Source organism: Quercus robur, chromosome 8 (genome assembly GCF_932294415.1).
Source record: "Quercus robur chromosome 8, dhQueRobu3.1, whole genome shotgun sequence".
NCBI lineage: Eukaryota > Viridiplantae > Streptophyta > Magnoliopsida > Fagales > Fagaceae > Quercus > Quercus robur.
In genome coordinates, this window is record NC_065541.1 from 39,773,414 (window position 1) to 39,790,296 (window position 16,883).

A 16,883-nucleotide genomic window follows, 5' to 3' on the forward strand; every position below is an offset into this window, starting at 1 on the left:
CAATTCTCTATTGAACCTAATTGTTATTTACACTAATACAAAATTTTGATACATTATGAAGCTATTAGAACTAGATTGGATTTTTCTATTTTAGTAGTAGTTAGACTAGCCAGCTCTAGTGCTTCTATGTTCAAATTGTTTTCTACAATCATGCCACTAAATTGATGCTTGCATTCACTAGAAAAAACCACATTAACCCAATACAGCTCCAACCCAACCATTTTTGCTACGAGGCATTTTTAGAACTTGAGTCTCCATTTCAAGGATCTTTTGCATTGACTTTGGATGCAATTCTTGTTCTCACTGCTCACTAGTAGAGCACCCACAACGATTCTCAATAATAAAAATCGAAAATCTGCGATTAAAAAAAATTGATAGTTATAATAGTAGGGGATATGATAGAAATGTTTAGGGAAAGATCATAATTTAGTTAGAAACATCAAGAGGTGTCAATTAATTGAACAACAAGGCTCATTGGATTGACATGGTATCATTTAGTTACGATCCAACAAATAACAAGTTATTGACAACTCTCAACTCATCATAATTCAAGATTGATGTATTTTCTAATCACCAAAATCCCTAGGGAAAGGAGTGTGATGAGATGTAGTACATAATATAAATACATATATAAAAACACATACATCTCGTCACGGGATTTTGGTGATTGAACAATGTATCACACCCTTAGGGATTTTTTGTCGCACATGTTTCAGAGGCTCTTATTTTTTTCCCCCTAAAGGTTAATAATTTTCTTTTATCATAATAATTCTAAGTTATTATTTCCTAAGGTTAATAATTTTCTTTCATCATAATTTGAAGTTATTATATTTTCACCCACAAACATATAAATCTCATCACACTCCTAAGCATTTTTGTGTATTTTTTTAGATTGGAAAATGTATTACTCCTAATTATGATGAATGAAAGTTATTAGCTTTTAGAAGAAGAAGAAGAAGAAGAAAAAAAAAAAAAAACTTCTAGCACTCTAGTATAATTAGAATTAAAATTTGTAGAATATAAGTCAAACCGAATGGTTTAGGAGCTATTGTGCATCAGTTTTCTGTGCTCAAGGAATTTTGAACACCAGTTTACTGTTTACTCTGGTCTAGTCTACAAGAAATAGAGCATGTAAGAATCCCACGATGGAAGTTGAGTTCTCCAATGAACCACCTAGGTAGAGCGAAGAGGAAGACGAGCTGGGGCGCAGCGTTAAGAAATTTAAAGAAAGTAGGGGTGCGAGGCAGTTTGTTCCTCCTCGAACTCTTGTCAACTATAAAGACAGTCTGGTAGGAGATATACCAGGTGCGTATGAGCAAACATTCAGATTTGAGAAAAAATTTGGGAAGATGGGGAAGATTCTGATACAGATGTTGAGCCACTAGTGGAAGGTATGGCAGAAGTGAAGCTTTCTAAGGCAACTAAAGCTCGTATCTGAGCTCCTTGGTCCAAAGCCTTGATAGTGAAAGTGTTTGGTAGGATTGTTGGATTCATCTACCTCACTTTCAAGCTCAATGCTATATGGAATCCAATAGCTACGATGGACTATGTGAATTTAGGAAAGGATTACTTCCTGATAAAGTTCTCAAACTCTAAAGACTATGACAAAGTTCTCCAAGGAGGGCCCTGGTTTATTGGGGAACATTTCCTAGCTATCAAGCCATGGGAACCTTATTTTAAGGCATCAGAGGCAAAATTGAATTCCATAGCTATATGGGTGAGGTTTCCAGAGTTGCCTATTGAATTTTATGATCTTGAAGCGCTCAAGGAAATTGGTAGTGTTATTGAATCAGTTCTCCGAGTTGACTCCTACACTACCACGAGTTCAAGGGGCAGTTATGCAAGGTTATGTATCCAAATTGATATGGATAAGCCCGTCATAACTTCAATTAAAGTGGGTAGATTAGTTCAACGGGTGATGTATGAAGGAATTTCAACTTTATGCTTTTGTTGTGGACACTTAGGGCATAAGCAAGAAATTTGTCCTTATAGCGTCAGGAAAATGGAGAAACCTAGAGAGGAGAATGTGGAAAAGATGAATAAGGAAAGTTAGGAGGATAGCCAGTTGGATCCTAACTATGGTCTGTGGGTGTTGGTGACAAGGAAGAAAAATCCAGTTAGGAATGGATGTGCTAGAATCCCTATGAAGCCTGACGTGGGAAAAGTAGATAATTCAAAAGGTAAATTGGTAATTTCCAGGACTAGATGGGACAGCATGGATGATGACACACCACAGGTATCGTTGGAAGAAGATTTGCTTGTCAATAAGGCTGCTACAACACATGAGAACTTGGTCCAACAACACCACGTGATGGTCATTCCCGAGGGTGAGAGTGAGGGAAACAAGTTACCCTCTCAAGTTAAACTAATGCATAGCGTTCAGAATGATGGGACTAGAGGTAAGGCTTCAGTAACTTCAAAATCCAAGAGTTTTAAAAACTTGGGAGTAAGAGGATCCAAAGCTCTTAAACGTTAGCTCTTTAACACACTCCACAGAGCTTCTTCCTCCAAGCATTCGCAGTCCAGTTTAGATGGAGACACAGAGATGGGTCTAAGCCTAATGCCTCGAATAGGATTGGTGATCTGTTACAGGGGCAAAAGTATTGTAATGGCAAACAAGATAATTGCGCAGATCCAAGCGGCTCCGACAAAAATATTGGGATGGTTCGAGGCGGAAATGAGCAAGGCCTGGAAAAATCTATTTCTGATCACTCCTTCAAGCATCAGAGAGGGCGATCTTCCAATGGATCATCCAGCGTAGGGGCAAACTCCCAATCAATGGTGGAAGTTCCTCACGGACACCCCACTGGTGTCTTGGGAGGATGCAGAGATGTTGAATAGGCAACGAAGGCCATTCGTAGTACCACACTTCGACGAATCGGGGTGGCTCATTCAGGAGAGGAGGTTGGTGGATTTCAGGGGGATGGCTTCATTGCACATGAGCAATCATCCAATGTTGAAACTAATTCAGATTCTTACTCCAATCCAAGTTTGCGACGTGCAAGTGTACTGCAAGGAGGATACGATGGGAATCTTGAAACACTTGATGATATGGAAGCCAAATTGGATAACCTCCAAGGACCTGTTGAGGAGGCTAGGGTGGAGTATGATAGATGCGGCTATGATGAATCCTAATCAAGTTGAGGTACCAATTGGTCAATCTGTTCAGATGAATATTTTGATGTGGAATTGTAGGGGTGCTCTAAACCCGGATTTTAAGAGAAGGATTTTTGAAATGGCTGTAAATCATCACCCTTCCATTATGGTTATTACTGAAACGAGAGTGGGAGGGGAGAGAGCTGAGAGAATTATTAAGGGGCTTCCGTTTGATGGTTTCATCACTACGGATACCATTGGTTATGCAGGGGGTCTCTGGATTTTGTGGAAGAAGGAGGAAGTTGAAGTTTTGCCCTTGGCCTCCACTGAACAAGAAATTCATGCCACTGTAAAGGTACGCTCCACTAACCTTTCTTGGTTAATTACTGCTATTTATGCTAGTCCGCGTTTAGCGGAAAGGAAAATTTTATGGTCTAACATTGTTAAAGTTAGTCAACTGCATAATCTTCCCTGGCTAATGGTGGGGGATTTTAATGAGGTCTTGTGTGGAGAAGACAAGTTTGGAGGAAGTCAAATAAATCTCAATAGGGCCATGGATTTTAAGGCATGTCTGGATACGTGTAGGTTTGTGGATTTGGGCTTTGCAGGGCCTAAGTATACGTGGTCCAATAAGAGGCAAATTACGGATCTAATTCTTGAAAGGATTGATAGGTGCTTTGCTAATTCTTTATGGAGAATCCTATACCCTGAGACTGTTGTAACTCATTTACCTAGAACCTTCTCGGATCACCATCCTGTTTTGATCGAGTTAAGTAGGCCCAATTCAAACCATTTGAGCAAGCCATTTCGGTTTCAAACTATGTGGATCACTCACCCCGACTTCCCCAGAATTGTCAGAGAAGCTTGGCTTGGGGATAATTCACTTTCTATGTCCATTTTGAATTTCACCACGAAAGCTAGGAAATGGAACCATAAGGTGTTTGGGAATTTGTTTGTTAGGAAGAGAAGAGTACTGGCCAGAATTGGTGGTGCCCAGAAAGCATTAGCTAATAGTCCCAATGATTTTCTTATTCGCCTTGAGAAGCAACTTATTGAAGAATATTCATCAATCTTGCTTCAGGAAGAAGAATTTTGGGCCCTAAAATCTAGGCTGAATGCAGCCACATTTGGGGATCGTAATACCTCTTACTTTCATGTCTCTATGATTGTTAGGAGGCATAGAAACAAAATAAGATGCATAAAGGATGATAGAGGGGAGTGGATTGCTGATGAGGAAGGTGTAAAGCAGCACATTATTGCTGGTTTTGAGAAACTCTATACCACGGGGTTAGAAAAGGCTTCCATAGCCTCGCCAATATCCAACTTTTCTTGCTGTTATCTCACGGATGAGGAGCAGACTTGGGTTGGTAAGGGAGTTACTGAAGAGGATGTCAAAGAAGGGTTATGGGCTTTAAAACCCTTTAAGGCACCGGGTTTAGATGGATTGCATGCAGGGTTCTTCCAGTACTTTTGGTTTGATTTTGGGAATTCAGTGTGCTCGGAAGTAATCCCTATCTTCAATGGTAGAGTTGTTCTTGAATATCTAAATGATACTCTTATTACACTGATCCCGAAATGTCAGTCCCCAGAGTCCCTAAGCAATTACAGACCTATAAGCCTCTGTAACACAGTTTATAAAGTGGTTTCTAAGATCATTGTTGGGAGGATTAGACCCTTGATCAGTAAGCTGATTTCTCTTGACCAAACAACATTTTTCCCTGGTAGGAAGGTCATAGACAATGTGGTGATTGCACATGAGCTATTCTATGCTTTGGATAGGAAAAAAGGGAAATAAGGGTACATGGCCATCAAGGTAGATTTGGAGAAAGCATACGATAGGATGGAGTGGAGCTTCATTCATAAAGTGCTCCAAGCTTTCAAATTTCCCCAGAATCTCATTCGTGTGATAATGAGTTGTGTAACCACTACAAGAATTTCAATCTTGTTCAATGGAGGTGCCTTGGAACCATTTACTCCTTCACGGGGACTCAGGCAGGGGGATCCTCTATCCCCCTAGTTATTCATTCTGTGTATGGAGTACCTTGGATACTTAATTGAGCGGAAATGTATTGAGGGTGTTTGGAAGCCTTTTAAAGCATCTCGGGAAAATGTTGGCATCTCACATTTATTTTTCGCAGATGATCTAATATTGTTTGCTAAGGTTAATGAGGAAGCTTGTGAGGTGATTTCAGAGGTATTGCGGATTTTTTGCAATGAATCTGGACAGAAGGTTAGCCTTGAAAAATCCAGGATTTATTTCTCTCCAAATGTGGAGGCAGAAGTTAGAGATGAAGTGTGTGAAAAACTGGGAATCCAAGCCACAACAATAATCGGGAAATATCTTGGTTTCCCAATCAAACACAGAGGAGCTGCCAGAAATCATTTGAACTTCATTGTGGAGAGAGCGATGAACAAATTGGCAGGTGAGAAAACTCAATTCCTTTCCTTTGCCAGAAGGTCAAATTGGCAGCTATTCCTAATTATGTAATGTAGGGAAGGGTTTTGCTTGTCCATTTATGTGAGAAGTTGGATAAAGTCAATAGAGTTTTCCTCTGGGGAACCACCAATGAGAAGAGGAAGATGCACTTAGTTGGGTGGAACAAAATCATACAAACCAAGGAGAATGGGGGACTTGGAATTCAAGAAGCCAGGGCAAAAAACATTGCTTTGTTGGCCAAGTTGAACTGGAGGATGAATCAAGAAAAGGATGCTTTATGGTCTAAGGTAATTTTGAGAAAATATTGCTCAACAGACAGGAGGAGTTCTAGGGACTCGGATAAACTCCCTGCTTCTCCTAATTGGATAGCAATTAAGCTTGGGTTCCAATCTTTGTTAAAGGTATTTGCTGGGATATAGGAGATGGAACCAGGGTTAAAGTTTGGTCTGACTGTTGGATAAGAGGTGAATCCCTTAGGGAACTTATGGAAGGCCCTTTAACAAGGCATGAGAGTGACATGGTGGTTGCTGATTTGATCAGTGGTCGTGGGCAAGGGTGGAATTAGGGGTGCTGTGTCTTTTGAGCTACCATCTAGCATCAAAGAAAAGATTAGAGCTATCCCATGTCAAAAGTTTGGAAGGGAAAATGAACCATTCTTTGGAAATTCTCTAAGGATGGTGATTTCTCTGTAAAGTCAGCTTATGATGTTACCAAGCCTCCTTAGGATCAAGAGCTTCAATTTCAGGGGCAATGGATTTGGAAATTGGATGTGTTACTAAAGATTGTTCATTTCCTTTGGCTGTGTCTACACAACAGTATACTTGTAAGGGAGGTGTTAGCATCAAGAGGAATTAATTGTGAAGGAAGGTGCCCACTGTGCAAAGACCATAATGAAACAGGCTGAAGGAGTGTGTATATGTTCGAGAATTCTGGCATAGGTTGCGCATTCCTCCTTCTTTGGTTGGTTCTTTTAATTATGAAATTTAGGATTGGCTCAGAGTAAATTGCCAAAGCAAGGAAAGTCACCCTTCCTTAGCACCTTGGAAGTATTTGTTTCCCTTTGCTGTTTGGAATCTTTGGAAACATAGAAATAAGGTTGTATTTGATAATACGACCCTACATCCTAATTTGCATAAGCAGTGTGTAAGCCAAGCATTGGAGTATTTTTTCTGTGTGGGGAAGATTCAGAGGTAGCGGAATATGGTGGCTATTCCTGTGAAGTGGAATAAGCCCCCACCTGGTTGTTATAAGTTAAATACTAATGGAGCATCATTAGGCAACCCAGGGAGAGTTGGGGGAGGCGGACTGATCAGGGATAGCTCGGGGAATTGGGTTAAAGGATTTTCTAGATCCATTGGAAGAGCAACGAATATGGTAGTAGAATTTTGGGCATTAAGAGATGGTCTAATACTAGCCAGCCAACTGGATATTCAGCACCTGGAAATTGAACTACATGCAAAAGTTGTTGTTAACTTGATTAACTCCAGCAAATGCTCTAATGCAGCTTATTCTTCTCTGTTGGTGGACTACAGGTGGTTGCTAAACAGGGTGCCTCAAGCCACGATGAAGCATGTGTTTCAGGAAGCTAATTATTGTGTTGATGCTCTAGCAAAGAATGGATGTAATCTTGATGTAGAATTCTATGTTTTTGATGCTCCCCCATCCTTTGTTACTGATCTTATATGCGCTGATGTAAATGGGACTAATTATTGTAGGCTTACAGCCGCGAACCTAGCTATTTTGGCTTCTTAGTTTATATATATTATCCCTTTAACCAAAAAAAAAAAAAAAAACCTAATGGTTCTACATGATGGTGAAAAATTAATTCACCTAAAGCCTAGTTTTTCATAATTTGACTCTAGCCATTTGTCAAAATTTTCAAAAAAAACATGATTAGGTTAGCAGTAATTGCATTCCTTAAAAGTTTCAGCACTATCAAGTGTCTATTTAGGAACAATTTATTTAGCTGAAATTGAAAACTTTTTGCTAAAAGTGTAGAAAATATGTTAAAAAAATAAGCTAAATAATACCGTGGGACCCATGAATAGTATCAAAAAGTGTAATGAGACCCATGGATAGTAGCAAAAATAAGCTAAAAGTGCAAAAATAAACTAAAAGTGTAGATAAGCTAAATTTCTCAGCTCATTCGAAATGGATGCCAAGAAAAAAATTGCATAGGTTAGTTTTCTATAAATACCAAATTCATTTTATATTTGTCCTAAACTAACACATTAAAACAGTTGTGGATTATCGGCAAACTAATTGGAATCATTAAGCATTTTTCATTGACTCATGAATGTTGAGAAGTCTTGTTTTAGTATTGGCTTAATTCAGTGACAAAAGTTTTGTTTGTAATGCTTTTAATGTTGATGTATTGTTTTCTAGGTTTTCATGTGTTTTTGGGTAGAGTACTTGAGCCTTTCCTTGAAGAATTGAAGCAACATTAGCTAGTGATCTCACGACCTAGAGGTGACCTTCTCGCAACCTAGCTTGGATGAGAATGCCGATGTGCACCTCACGACCATCTCATGACCTTAGGGGGCGACCAAGTCACGAGATGCATGATCTCTGTACTCTGCTATGTACTTGTCCACTACACATCTACTAGCACACACAGCTGTGATGCGTGGCAAAGGGCTTCAAATAAGGGTTGAACAAATCCTTGAATATGCGAGAGAGTGTAGGGGTCTTTTTTGCGTATTGTGCGTTGGGCTGGGCTGCCTCCCGCAGTAATGGGCCTGAATGTTTCTGAGTAAGGGAATTGAGACCGGTCCAACTGTAACTCAACTTGGGTCGGCTTGTGCACAAACTATGCCTCGTCTGCTAGGAGTGGGCTTACGGCAAGCAGAACTGTTTCAGATGAATTACGGCAGACAGATATAATAATAATAACAAAACAGAGTACTCTAACTATTTACTGGAAAATGGCCAAGTAATCCCTACTTATAAAACATAATTATAGTCATAACAATGTCATTTACAAAGAAAGTAAAGGAGAAAGAAGGTAATATGAACTAATAAAAAATGAGCATGGAGTCAAGTTTAAGTTTGGTCCACATAAGCAAAACCAAAGAGGGGAAAACGTCTCTTCTCAATGCAAATAATCTCCTAGGAAAAAGATCCTGCCGTGGGGATTAATGGCTTTGAGGGAGTTGGACCTGAACGGTTAATGCCCAAAAGGAATCCTCGTTATGTTTTGGAAGAGAGCAGGATTTAAAAGGGGAGAGAGGGAAATCGACTTACTGGTGCATGCCCATTGTATTATCCCTCTTTTTTCTTCTGTTTTTTTTTTTTTTTTTTTTTTTTTTTTTTTTTTTTTTTTTTTTTTTTTTTTTTACTCCGTAACACCCTCTGTTTTTCGATCCCCCTTTCAGGGCATGACAAGGGTCCTTTTATAGTGCCTGCCGTGACCAGTTTTTTTACCACTTTGCCCCTTAACTGCCTTTGTCTGGTCTGGGCGTACTTGCCGACCACCAAAGGGTTCGTCTGTGTGCCACTTACCCTTGCCAGAAAAAAGGCAGATTTGTTTCATTTGTCAGTTCACCGTAGCACTCTTACCTGCCACGGCGTAAATGCTATCTCTCTCTTTCCCTCAAGGCATGCACCTAACGGTTCCCCCCCTCAACCTTGCCTTTTTTGGGTGGTCTATCATCTCAGCAGGACGTATCTTCCAAAGGGCTTAGGCAGGAGCCGCAAAATAGGTCTTTTCCCCTCTCCCCACCACCAAACCATACTCCCTTTACCTCTTAACTCTGACCTATGACCCCACCACATCCCATATTGGCTGGGTACAGGCTGGTGGTTCTTGGGCCTTGCGCGTGCTTTCCTTTCAGATATGTCCAAAAAATCTGCCTGCTGCTCATGAGTTTGCCGTGCTCTAGAGGCTCGCTGTCCATTTTTTTTTTACCTCTTATGTGGGCTTCTCTTTGTTTTCCCGCTTCATTCAAGAGCTGGACTTTGTCTGATGATGGGCCTTACATTCCTTTGGCCCATTCCTTGGTTTTCTTTCATTTCTTGCAATGTTGTACTATTATTCCTACCCTAATAACTTAATCCTGCTGGGCTTCTTTTTAGGCCAGTCGTTTATTCCTTCTCTCAGTGGCTTGACATGGTCACTGTTTTGCTTTTACTTATGGGCTCCTATGTCCCTTTGGGCATCCTTGGCCCGTTTGCTTTCTTTGGGCTTCCTCGACCCTTTTGCTAATTCCACACTCCCATGGGCTTTTTACTAACTTCATTGGGCTTCCCTGGTCCAATAACCTTATTCTCATCCTTGGGGTTCATGGGCCTGCTATAAACCCCTTACTCTCTTAGTTTGCATTACCTTGGGCCTGCGGCAGCCCTTTCTCGCTTTTCTACCTCATACACTGCCCATGGGATGCTACTTCTTTCTTTCCAGGCTTCTTTGAGCCCACTTGCCTCTTTAAGACCCATTTGTTTATTTCTTGGACCTGTGATCCATTATTCCTGCTGCTTGGGCCTAATGGTTTTTTGCTGTCTACTTTGTCAATTCTTTGTTGCCCTTGTTATTGGGCTTTCTTTCTTTCTGCCTGGACTCTCACAAATGGCCTTCAACAGAGAGAAAAGATTATTGAAGCTAAGCCTTTGTAAGAAAAGAGAGAGCTTTTCCTTAAGAAAAACCTAAGTTCCCATCTTTCTTTTCCATCTCTTTCTATTGTTAGAGATTCTATAAACAACTTCCTCATCCACAAACACAAACCTTGTGAGTGAGAGAATTGCATTAGAAATGTGAGAAGCCTTATCCAAATCCAAATCCTTTGGTGGCTTTTCGTTGGCGGCTCATCGGTAGCAAGAAGCTAGGTGAAGAACAGACTCATAGAGTTAGTTGTTAGCTGAAGCTTGGAGGACTTAAATACATAGGAAGATATAGGCTTGGAGGGTTTATAGTTATCCATGTACTACAACTATTCATTCTAGTGAAGTTTTCCGATGGGTGGTTGGGGGAGAGGTTTTTACGATTAGGGCTCGGGTTTTCCTCTTCCATAACACTTTGTGATGTTATGTGTGGTTTGCTTTCTTGATCTTTATTTCCTCTATCTTTCTATATTGCCATGTTTGTGTAGTGTAGTTAGTTAGTTTGGAAATTTGCTAAGTAACATTTGGACTATATTGTTTATTTAATGTTAAAATCAACTTAGTCATAAAACTTTGTGTTAAGGGTTCTAAATATAATGCTAGGGTGTTTTTAGCATATTTCAAAAGTAGCCAATTTTTTTACACTGTCCTTCAATGATTGCATGAGAGGATCACAGGAAAGATAAAAGTTTATTTTATAATACTTTTTTTTTATTCAATCCCTCTGAAATCTTAACTTGATTCAACCAATGCACTTCTTGGGCAAGTCTTCAAAAAATATATACATTCTAAACTTTTATATGCTTGCAAAATCAAAGTAATAGAAAATTTTAACTGATGAGCCAAATTAACACCATTCAAACATTTAGATCTAAAAATTGAAGCTTGTGGATGGGGAAAAAGACTTTGATATCTCATAAGTGAACCTCTTTATCGCAAAGAGATTCATTTTCTCTAGAATACATATTTTTCAATTTTGTATTAAAAAATATGTGACGCACATGACCAAAAAAAAAAAAAAAAGGTTAAATTGGAACTTAAAGTTGAAACCTCTAGACAGAAATTAACAACTCTGCTTTTAAAGGACACACAAAATCTCTTTGAATAAAAAGAGAAGTGATACGTCCACAATATTTTCACAACAAATTATGGATGGTTAGTTGTTATTGGTTGAAATTTGAATTTAACATTGAGATTACTTTTTTAACCCAATAATAATAACCAGTAACAACTAACCACTCATGATTTGTTATGAAAATGTTGTAAAAATGCTGTGGACATATCATTTCTCGAATTAAAATAAAAAATAAAAAACCCATACCTTCAAACACTCACCCCGTCAATTAACTACCCTCGGCTAAATCTCAAGTTCTACCATCATAGTTGTGCAATCTCCAAGCAGCCTCCAACAAAAACCATTATGACCAAAGCAAATCAGCCGCTATGAAATCCCAACCCAAGTATTGAAACCCTTCGATCTTGTTGAATATTTTCCACTTTTTTACTCTAATAACCAAAGAAGCAATCCATTAAAGCCACTAATTTTGAAAAAAAATAAAAATTAAAAGAGATTTTAATAACGTGGAAACTATACCTCAGCATACTATTTCTTATTAGAGTTAGACTGCTTCTAGGATTTGCTTTTTCACCTACAAACCCAAAAAAGAAAAGAAAAAGAATTATCCAGTGATTTTTTATTACATAGTGTAATCGAGTTAGAAGAATGAAGCAACAGATTTGGAATTGAAATTAATCATGATACATTAATCCAAGAGAGTTAAATACCAAGGAAGTCAATCTCGTACTGGAATTTATATCGGTTTGACCAGTTGAACGATATATTTTGACACCGATCAATACCGGTGTACCGTTTTGGGTTTACCACTATTTTTTATAATAATAATAATAATAATAATAATAAGTTTACCATAAAACATTATCTCAATTCAGAACAAATTATTCATGATTTTAAACTTTAGCATTAACTAAAAGAAAAAAAAAAAAAAAAAACACAATACAAAAAGCAGAATGCTTAATTGTTCATTGCATACTAAGAAAACAAATAATACAAATAAGTTACCATTCCGCTCTTACAAAAATTCGAAAATTACAAAAAAAAGAAAGAAAGTTTTTTTATTATTTATTTTATTATATATATATATATCGGCCAATATGCTTGGTACCGGCTAAAACGGCCAAAATCAACCGGTATTTAAATTGGTATGAAACATTGGATTTTCGGTACCAGTGCACGTATTAGTACGATACGGTATCCTCTTCCTTGTTAAATACCCCTAAATTGTCCTTGTTGCAAGAAAAATTTATAGATTTGTCTTTCTACAATAATAAAGAATAATTTATAGATTTATCCCTCTGCAATAATAATAAAAGTCATATAGAGAAAAGATTGGGATAAGGAGGAATATTGCTTTTTTAAAAGGAGTAGGAAATGTATGTGGCTAAGGCCTAGTATTTGAATTCAAATAGAACACAAACATTGAATTCGAATGGATTGTGAGGTAAACGTTTTTTTTTTTTTGTTTTGTTTTGTTTTGTTTTTGTTTTTGTTTATTTTATTTTATTTTTTTTAATGTGTATTTGAAAGTGATGTAAGGGTATTTTTGAACCACATAAAAATTCAATCCAAGAAATGAAATTTTATGGGGAATCTTGTGACGTTATTGATGTAGGAGAAGTAATTGGTTAGTGGATGAAATATTTTTTACCTTAAAAAAAGTCCAATTAAAGAGGAGAATTCCGTTATAAGTAATATAGATTACTATTGGGCAAAAAAGTAATTTTAGTGATGAGCTTAGGTTAAAACCACCAAGAGATGCCAATCACTTGGGGCCGTTTGGTACATGTGTTTAAACACATGTTTTCATTTTTTAAACAATATTACACGCATTTTTACACACTTTTTCACCTACACGTATTTTCAAAAAATACAAACAATGTTACTAGAATAACGTTACTAAACGGCCCCTTGAAGTCTTGAACAACAAGGTTCCTTGTTGAAAATCTACGATTCTATTAATGAGGAAGAGTGGATTAACATGGTATCATTTAGTTACATCCACAACAATTTCACAACAAATGCTAGGTAGCAAGTTGTTATTGACTATCACTATTAGGCAAAAAGGTAATTTTAGTGATGAGTTTAGATTAGAACCAGTATAACTTATTATCTAATATTTGTTGTGAAATTATTATAAAAATTGTAGACGTAGCATTACGCATCTCGATTTGCTAGTAAAATTTGACATTATTTGGAATTTAGAATCCCTTCCCCACTTTAGCTTTGCAATTACAAGCATGTTTCAAAATGATAATCAGATGAATCATTTAAGTCTTTTTATTATTATTTATTTACTTCTTTTTATGTGGATAAATCCTTTAAGTCAAGTAAAATATAATATGTACCTAGAGTTTTGTAATGCAATTAACTGGTATCTCTTGGTGTATCCATGATATTTAGTGTTTTAATTCTTCATTTGCTATTATAACATGTCGAATTATGGGAAGGGGGTATTTTTTTTTTTTTTTGGGGGGGTTGGGTAATTTTTTTTTAAAATTACCCATACTTTCGTTTGATGTTTCATCAATTGAATAATTGGTAACCAATTGATAGCATCTATTTTTTTTTTTATACATAACATAAAAAATAGAGACAGGCAGTACAGCAAATGTTAGATATATTAAAAATAGTGTAAAGATTCTTGTTTAAGAAATGTTTAGAGTAGTGGATTTCATTGTTTCAGTTAGCTCAATTGGTAAAGTTTTTAATAGTTGAATAAGAAATATATCTTTTTTAATAAATAAAATAGAATAAATGAATAGTATTAAAATTTAAAGTAGAGTACTGCCTTACCCAAAAAAAAAAAAGTAGAGTAGTGAAAAGAAAAATAGACTCTACTGGAAGTGAAAAATTGGACTAGTTAAAATAGAAAAAATTTCCTTTTGGGTTACATATGACTAAAATTTTTGGTCCAGTCTAATGTTAATGCACTTCGAAGACTTAGATACTAATAAGCCACCAAATATGTTTCAGTCAAGATTTCCTATGGACTGTATAGACAAAAAATTGTAAGCCTTGTTGTGCATAATGCTGGAGTTTGCGCACAACCTCTGCCTATTTGCTGCTAGTTAGGATGATAAACCTGCAAACCAAGCAGTTTGGTCTTCCTTAATGCTTCTCTTACCCCTAAACATTGATTCATTTGTTGATTTTGATATGGAGAGCTGTAGCAGTGAACGAGAAAATGCTGACCCTCTCTTGACGACTTGGCGATAAAAGGAAAATTTGTCTGTCCTGCACACCTTGATCTTGGCATTCTAGTAAGCTACTTGTAGACACCGCACCCTTTCTACAAAAGCCTGGGAAGATAGACAAACACCATCAAATGTGACCTGATTTCTATGACACCACATAGACCACATGGTGACAACCAGTATTCTAGAAAATATGTAGTCTGATATTGAGTGTATCTATTGTATAACATTATTCATATGTGATAACTCTCAACATTTTGATGAGTGGATTAAATTTTATCACAGCATCAATATTTGAACAAATGATTACTATTATTATTTAATATCAATTAAAATTATTGATGATGTGATAAAATCCAATTCATTCATTTCAAAAAGATGAGTAAGATTTTAATAAATTTGTGATGGAGGAGGCACCATAAAAACTGAGGCAAAACTGATTCTCACACCATAACGCCATATGTTAGTCATTGTCGGGATGGTTTCGGCTCTGCATGATTGTATCTAGTGGAGGCTTTTGCACACTGTCTGAACTCTGAAGTAATTAATATATCTTGCACGTTTATCCCTCTTCAGCAGGGGAAAAAAAGAAGTAGTTCAAAGGTCACTGTCATCAATCCTGATAAACTATCCAACTACTACCAGGGGCAGCCTTCACTCCCTTCTCCTTCATTTCACTTCTCATTCTTTCAGCTTCTTCATGTCTCCCTTGGCTAGCATATATTCTAGCCAACAGCACATAGTTGGCAGGATTATCAGGTTCAATCTCAGACAAAGCTTTCCCTGCAATCTCTGCAAGCTCTAACTCTCCATAAGTCCGACATGCCCCAAGAAGAGCACCCCAAGCTTTTGCAGTCACCTTAACTGGCATTTCTCGTATCACCTGATATGCCTCATATAGTCTCCCGGCTCTGCTCAACGCATCTACTAAACATGAATAGTGATCACTACTTGCTTCCACGCCATAATCTGTACGCATTCTAGCAAAGTAATCCATTGCTTCGTTGGCTAATCCTGCATGGCTACAAGCTTTTAATACCCCAAGGAAAGTGATTCCATCAGGCTGCACTTTTGCCAATTCCATTTGTTGAAACATTTCCAGTGCAGTTCTTGCCTTCCCATGAAGTGCATATGCTGATATTATGCTGCTCCATGCAACCACATCTCTTTCCTTCATACCCCAAAACACATTATGTGCATTTACAAGACACCCACATCGCCCATAGGCCTCTACTAGGCCACTACTCAACTGTGGATGGGAATCAATGTCATTTCTAATTGCATAACTATGAATTTCCTTAATTAAATTCAAAGCCGCCACATCTATGCAAGTGGGTAATAGAGCAAGAAGCGTAATTACATTTGGAATCAACCCCATTTCCCTCATTTTCCTATAAAGAGCAATCGCCTTAAATGACCCATCATCCAACTCTGCCAAACCCGCTATAATTGAATTATAAGTTGACACATTGGGCGCAATGTCCATGACTTGGAATAATTTCAAAGCATCAGGAACACGATTAGAATGTGTATAAAGCGATATCATGGCATTCCATACCACAACATTTCTCTGAGGAATTTCATCAAACAAGTTGCGTGCAGGCAAAATTGAGACGCATTTACCATACATGTCAACCAGAGCAGACGCGACAAATGGGTTTGAGAGGAAGGAGGATTTGGCGATATGGGCATGGATAGCGGTGCCAAGTTGTGGGCGGTGAATGGCTGCGCAGGACTTGAGGACGATAGAGAAGACATGGGGGTCAAGAGCAAGGGCAAGTGTGGCTTGTATGTGGTGGAAAAGAGAAAGGGCTTGGTCATGACGACCTTGGTTCACATATGATGACAAGCGCTTGGTGAAGGAAAGGAGACGTAGGTAGTTCGAGGTGTAGGAAGCCATGTTGGTTTGGGGTTATGATCAATGGAGAGGGAAAGCTTTATTCAAGGTGGTGGTCGTCTAATAGTAATAAACTTTCTTCTAATACTAATAGTAATAAGCTTTATTCTTGACCCTTTTGGATTAAATGGCAGGACTAGCGTCACTAATCAACGAAATTTGAATCAAATTGTAATGTTTTCTTTACAAATTTTATGGACAAGTCTTGCAAATGAAATAACTTAGTCATGAATAAGACTTGGTAAATTGCAACTCCGCAGAGCTGTTTTAAGAAAATAGTCAAATGTTTTTTTTTTTTTTTTTGGGTAATCAATAGTCAAATGTTTTAAAGAGTACTGGAAACTAATGTAAGGTGTTCTAAGAGTTTTCGACACACTCTCTCTCTCTCACCTAGAGAACTAGTGTCTAATTACAGATTTTTGGACGAAATTGTAATGTTTTCTTCACGAATTTTAAGGAAAGTCTTGTACATGAATGAACTTTGTCATTAACAAGATGTGTAAAAAAATTGCTACTCCAATAGAGTATGGGAGTGTGGTGTGCAAATTACAAACACACGAATGATTAATTATAGGGGTGTGTAGA

The 16,883-nt window shown here is 37.6% G+C and overlaps 1 protein-coding gene across 2 annotated transcripts; it reads right to left on the reverse strand.

Annotated features, from left to right (window-relative positions):
- Positions 1-14,058: 14,058 nt before the first annotated feature.
- On the reverse strand, positions 14,059-16,591 carry LOC126695470 (putative pentatricopeptide repeat-containing protein At1g03510). Of its 2 annotated transcripts, none has more exons than XM_050392226.1 (2): positions 14,849-16,591; positions 14,059-14,506 (listed from the first exon to the last, which is right to left on the reverse strand). In XM_050392226.1, the coding sequence occupies exon 1, from the start codon at positions 16,299-16,301 to the stop codon at positions 15,015-15,017; it is 1,287 nt and encodes a 428-aa protein (XP_050248183.1). In that variant the 5' UTR covers positions 16,302-16,591; the 3' UTR covers positions 14,059-14,506; positions 14,849-15,014. The 2 variants fall into 2 exon arrangements, with proteins under 2 accessions (XP_050248183.1, XP_050248182.1); XM_050392225.1 differs by having other exon boundaries at positions 14,819-16,591.
- Between the last annotated feature and the right edge of the window lie 292 nt (positions 16,592-16,883).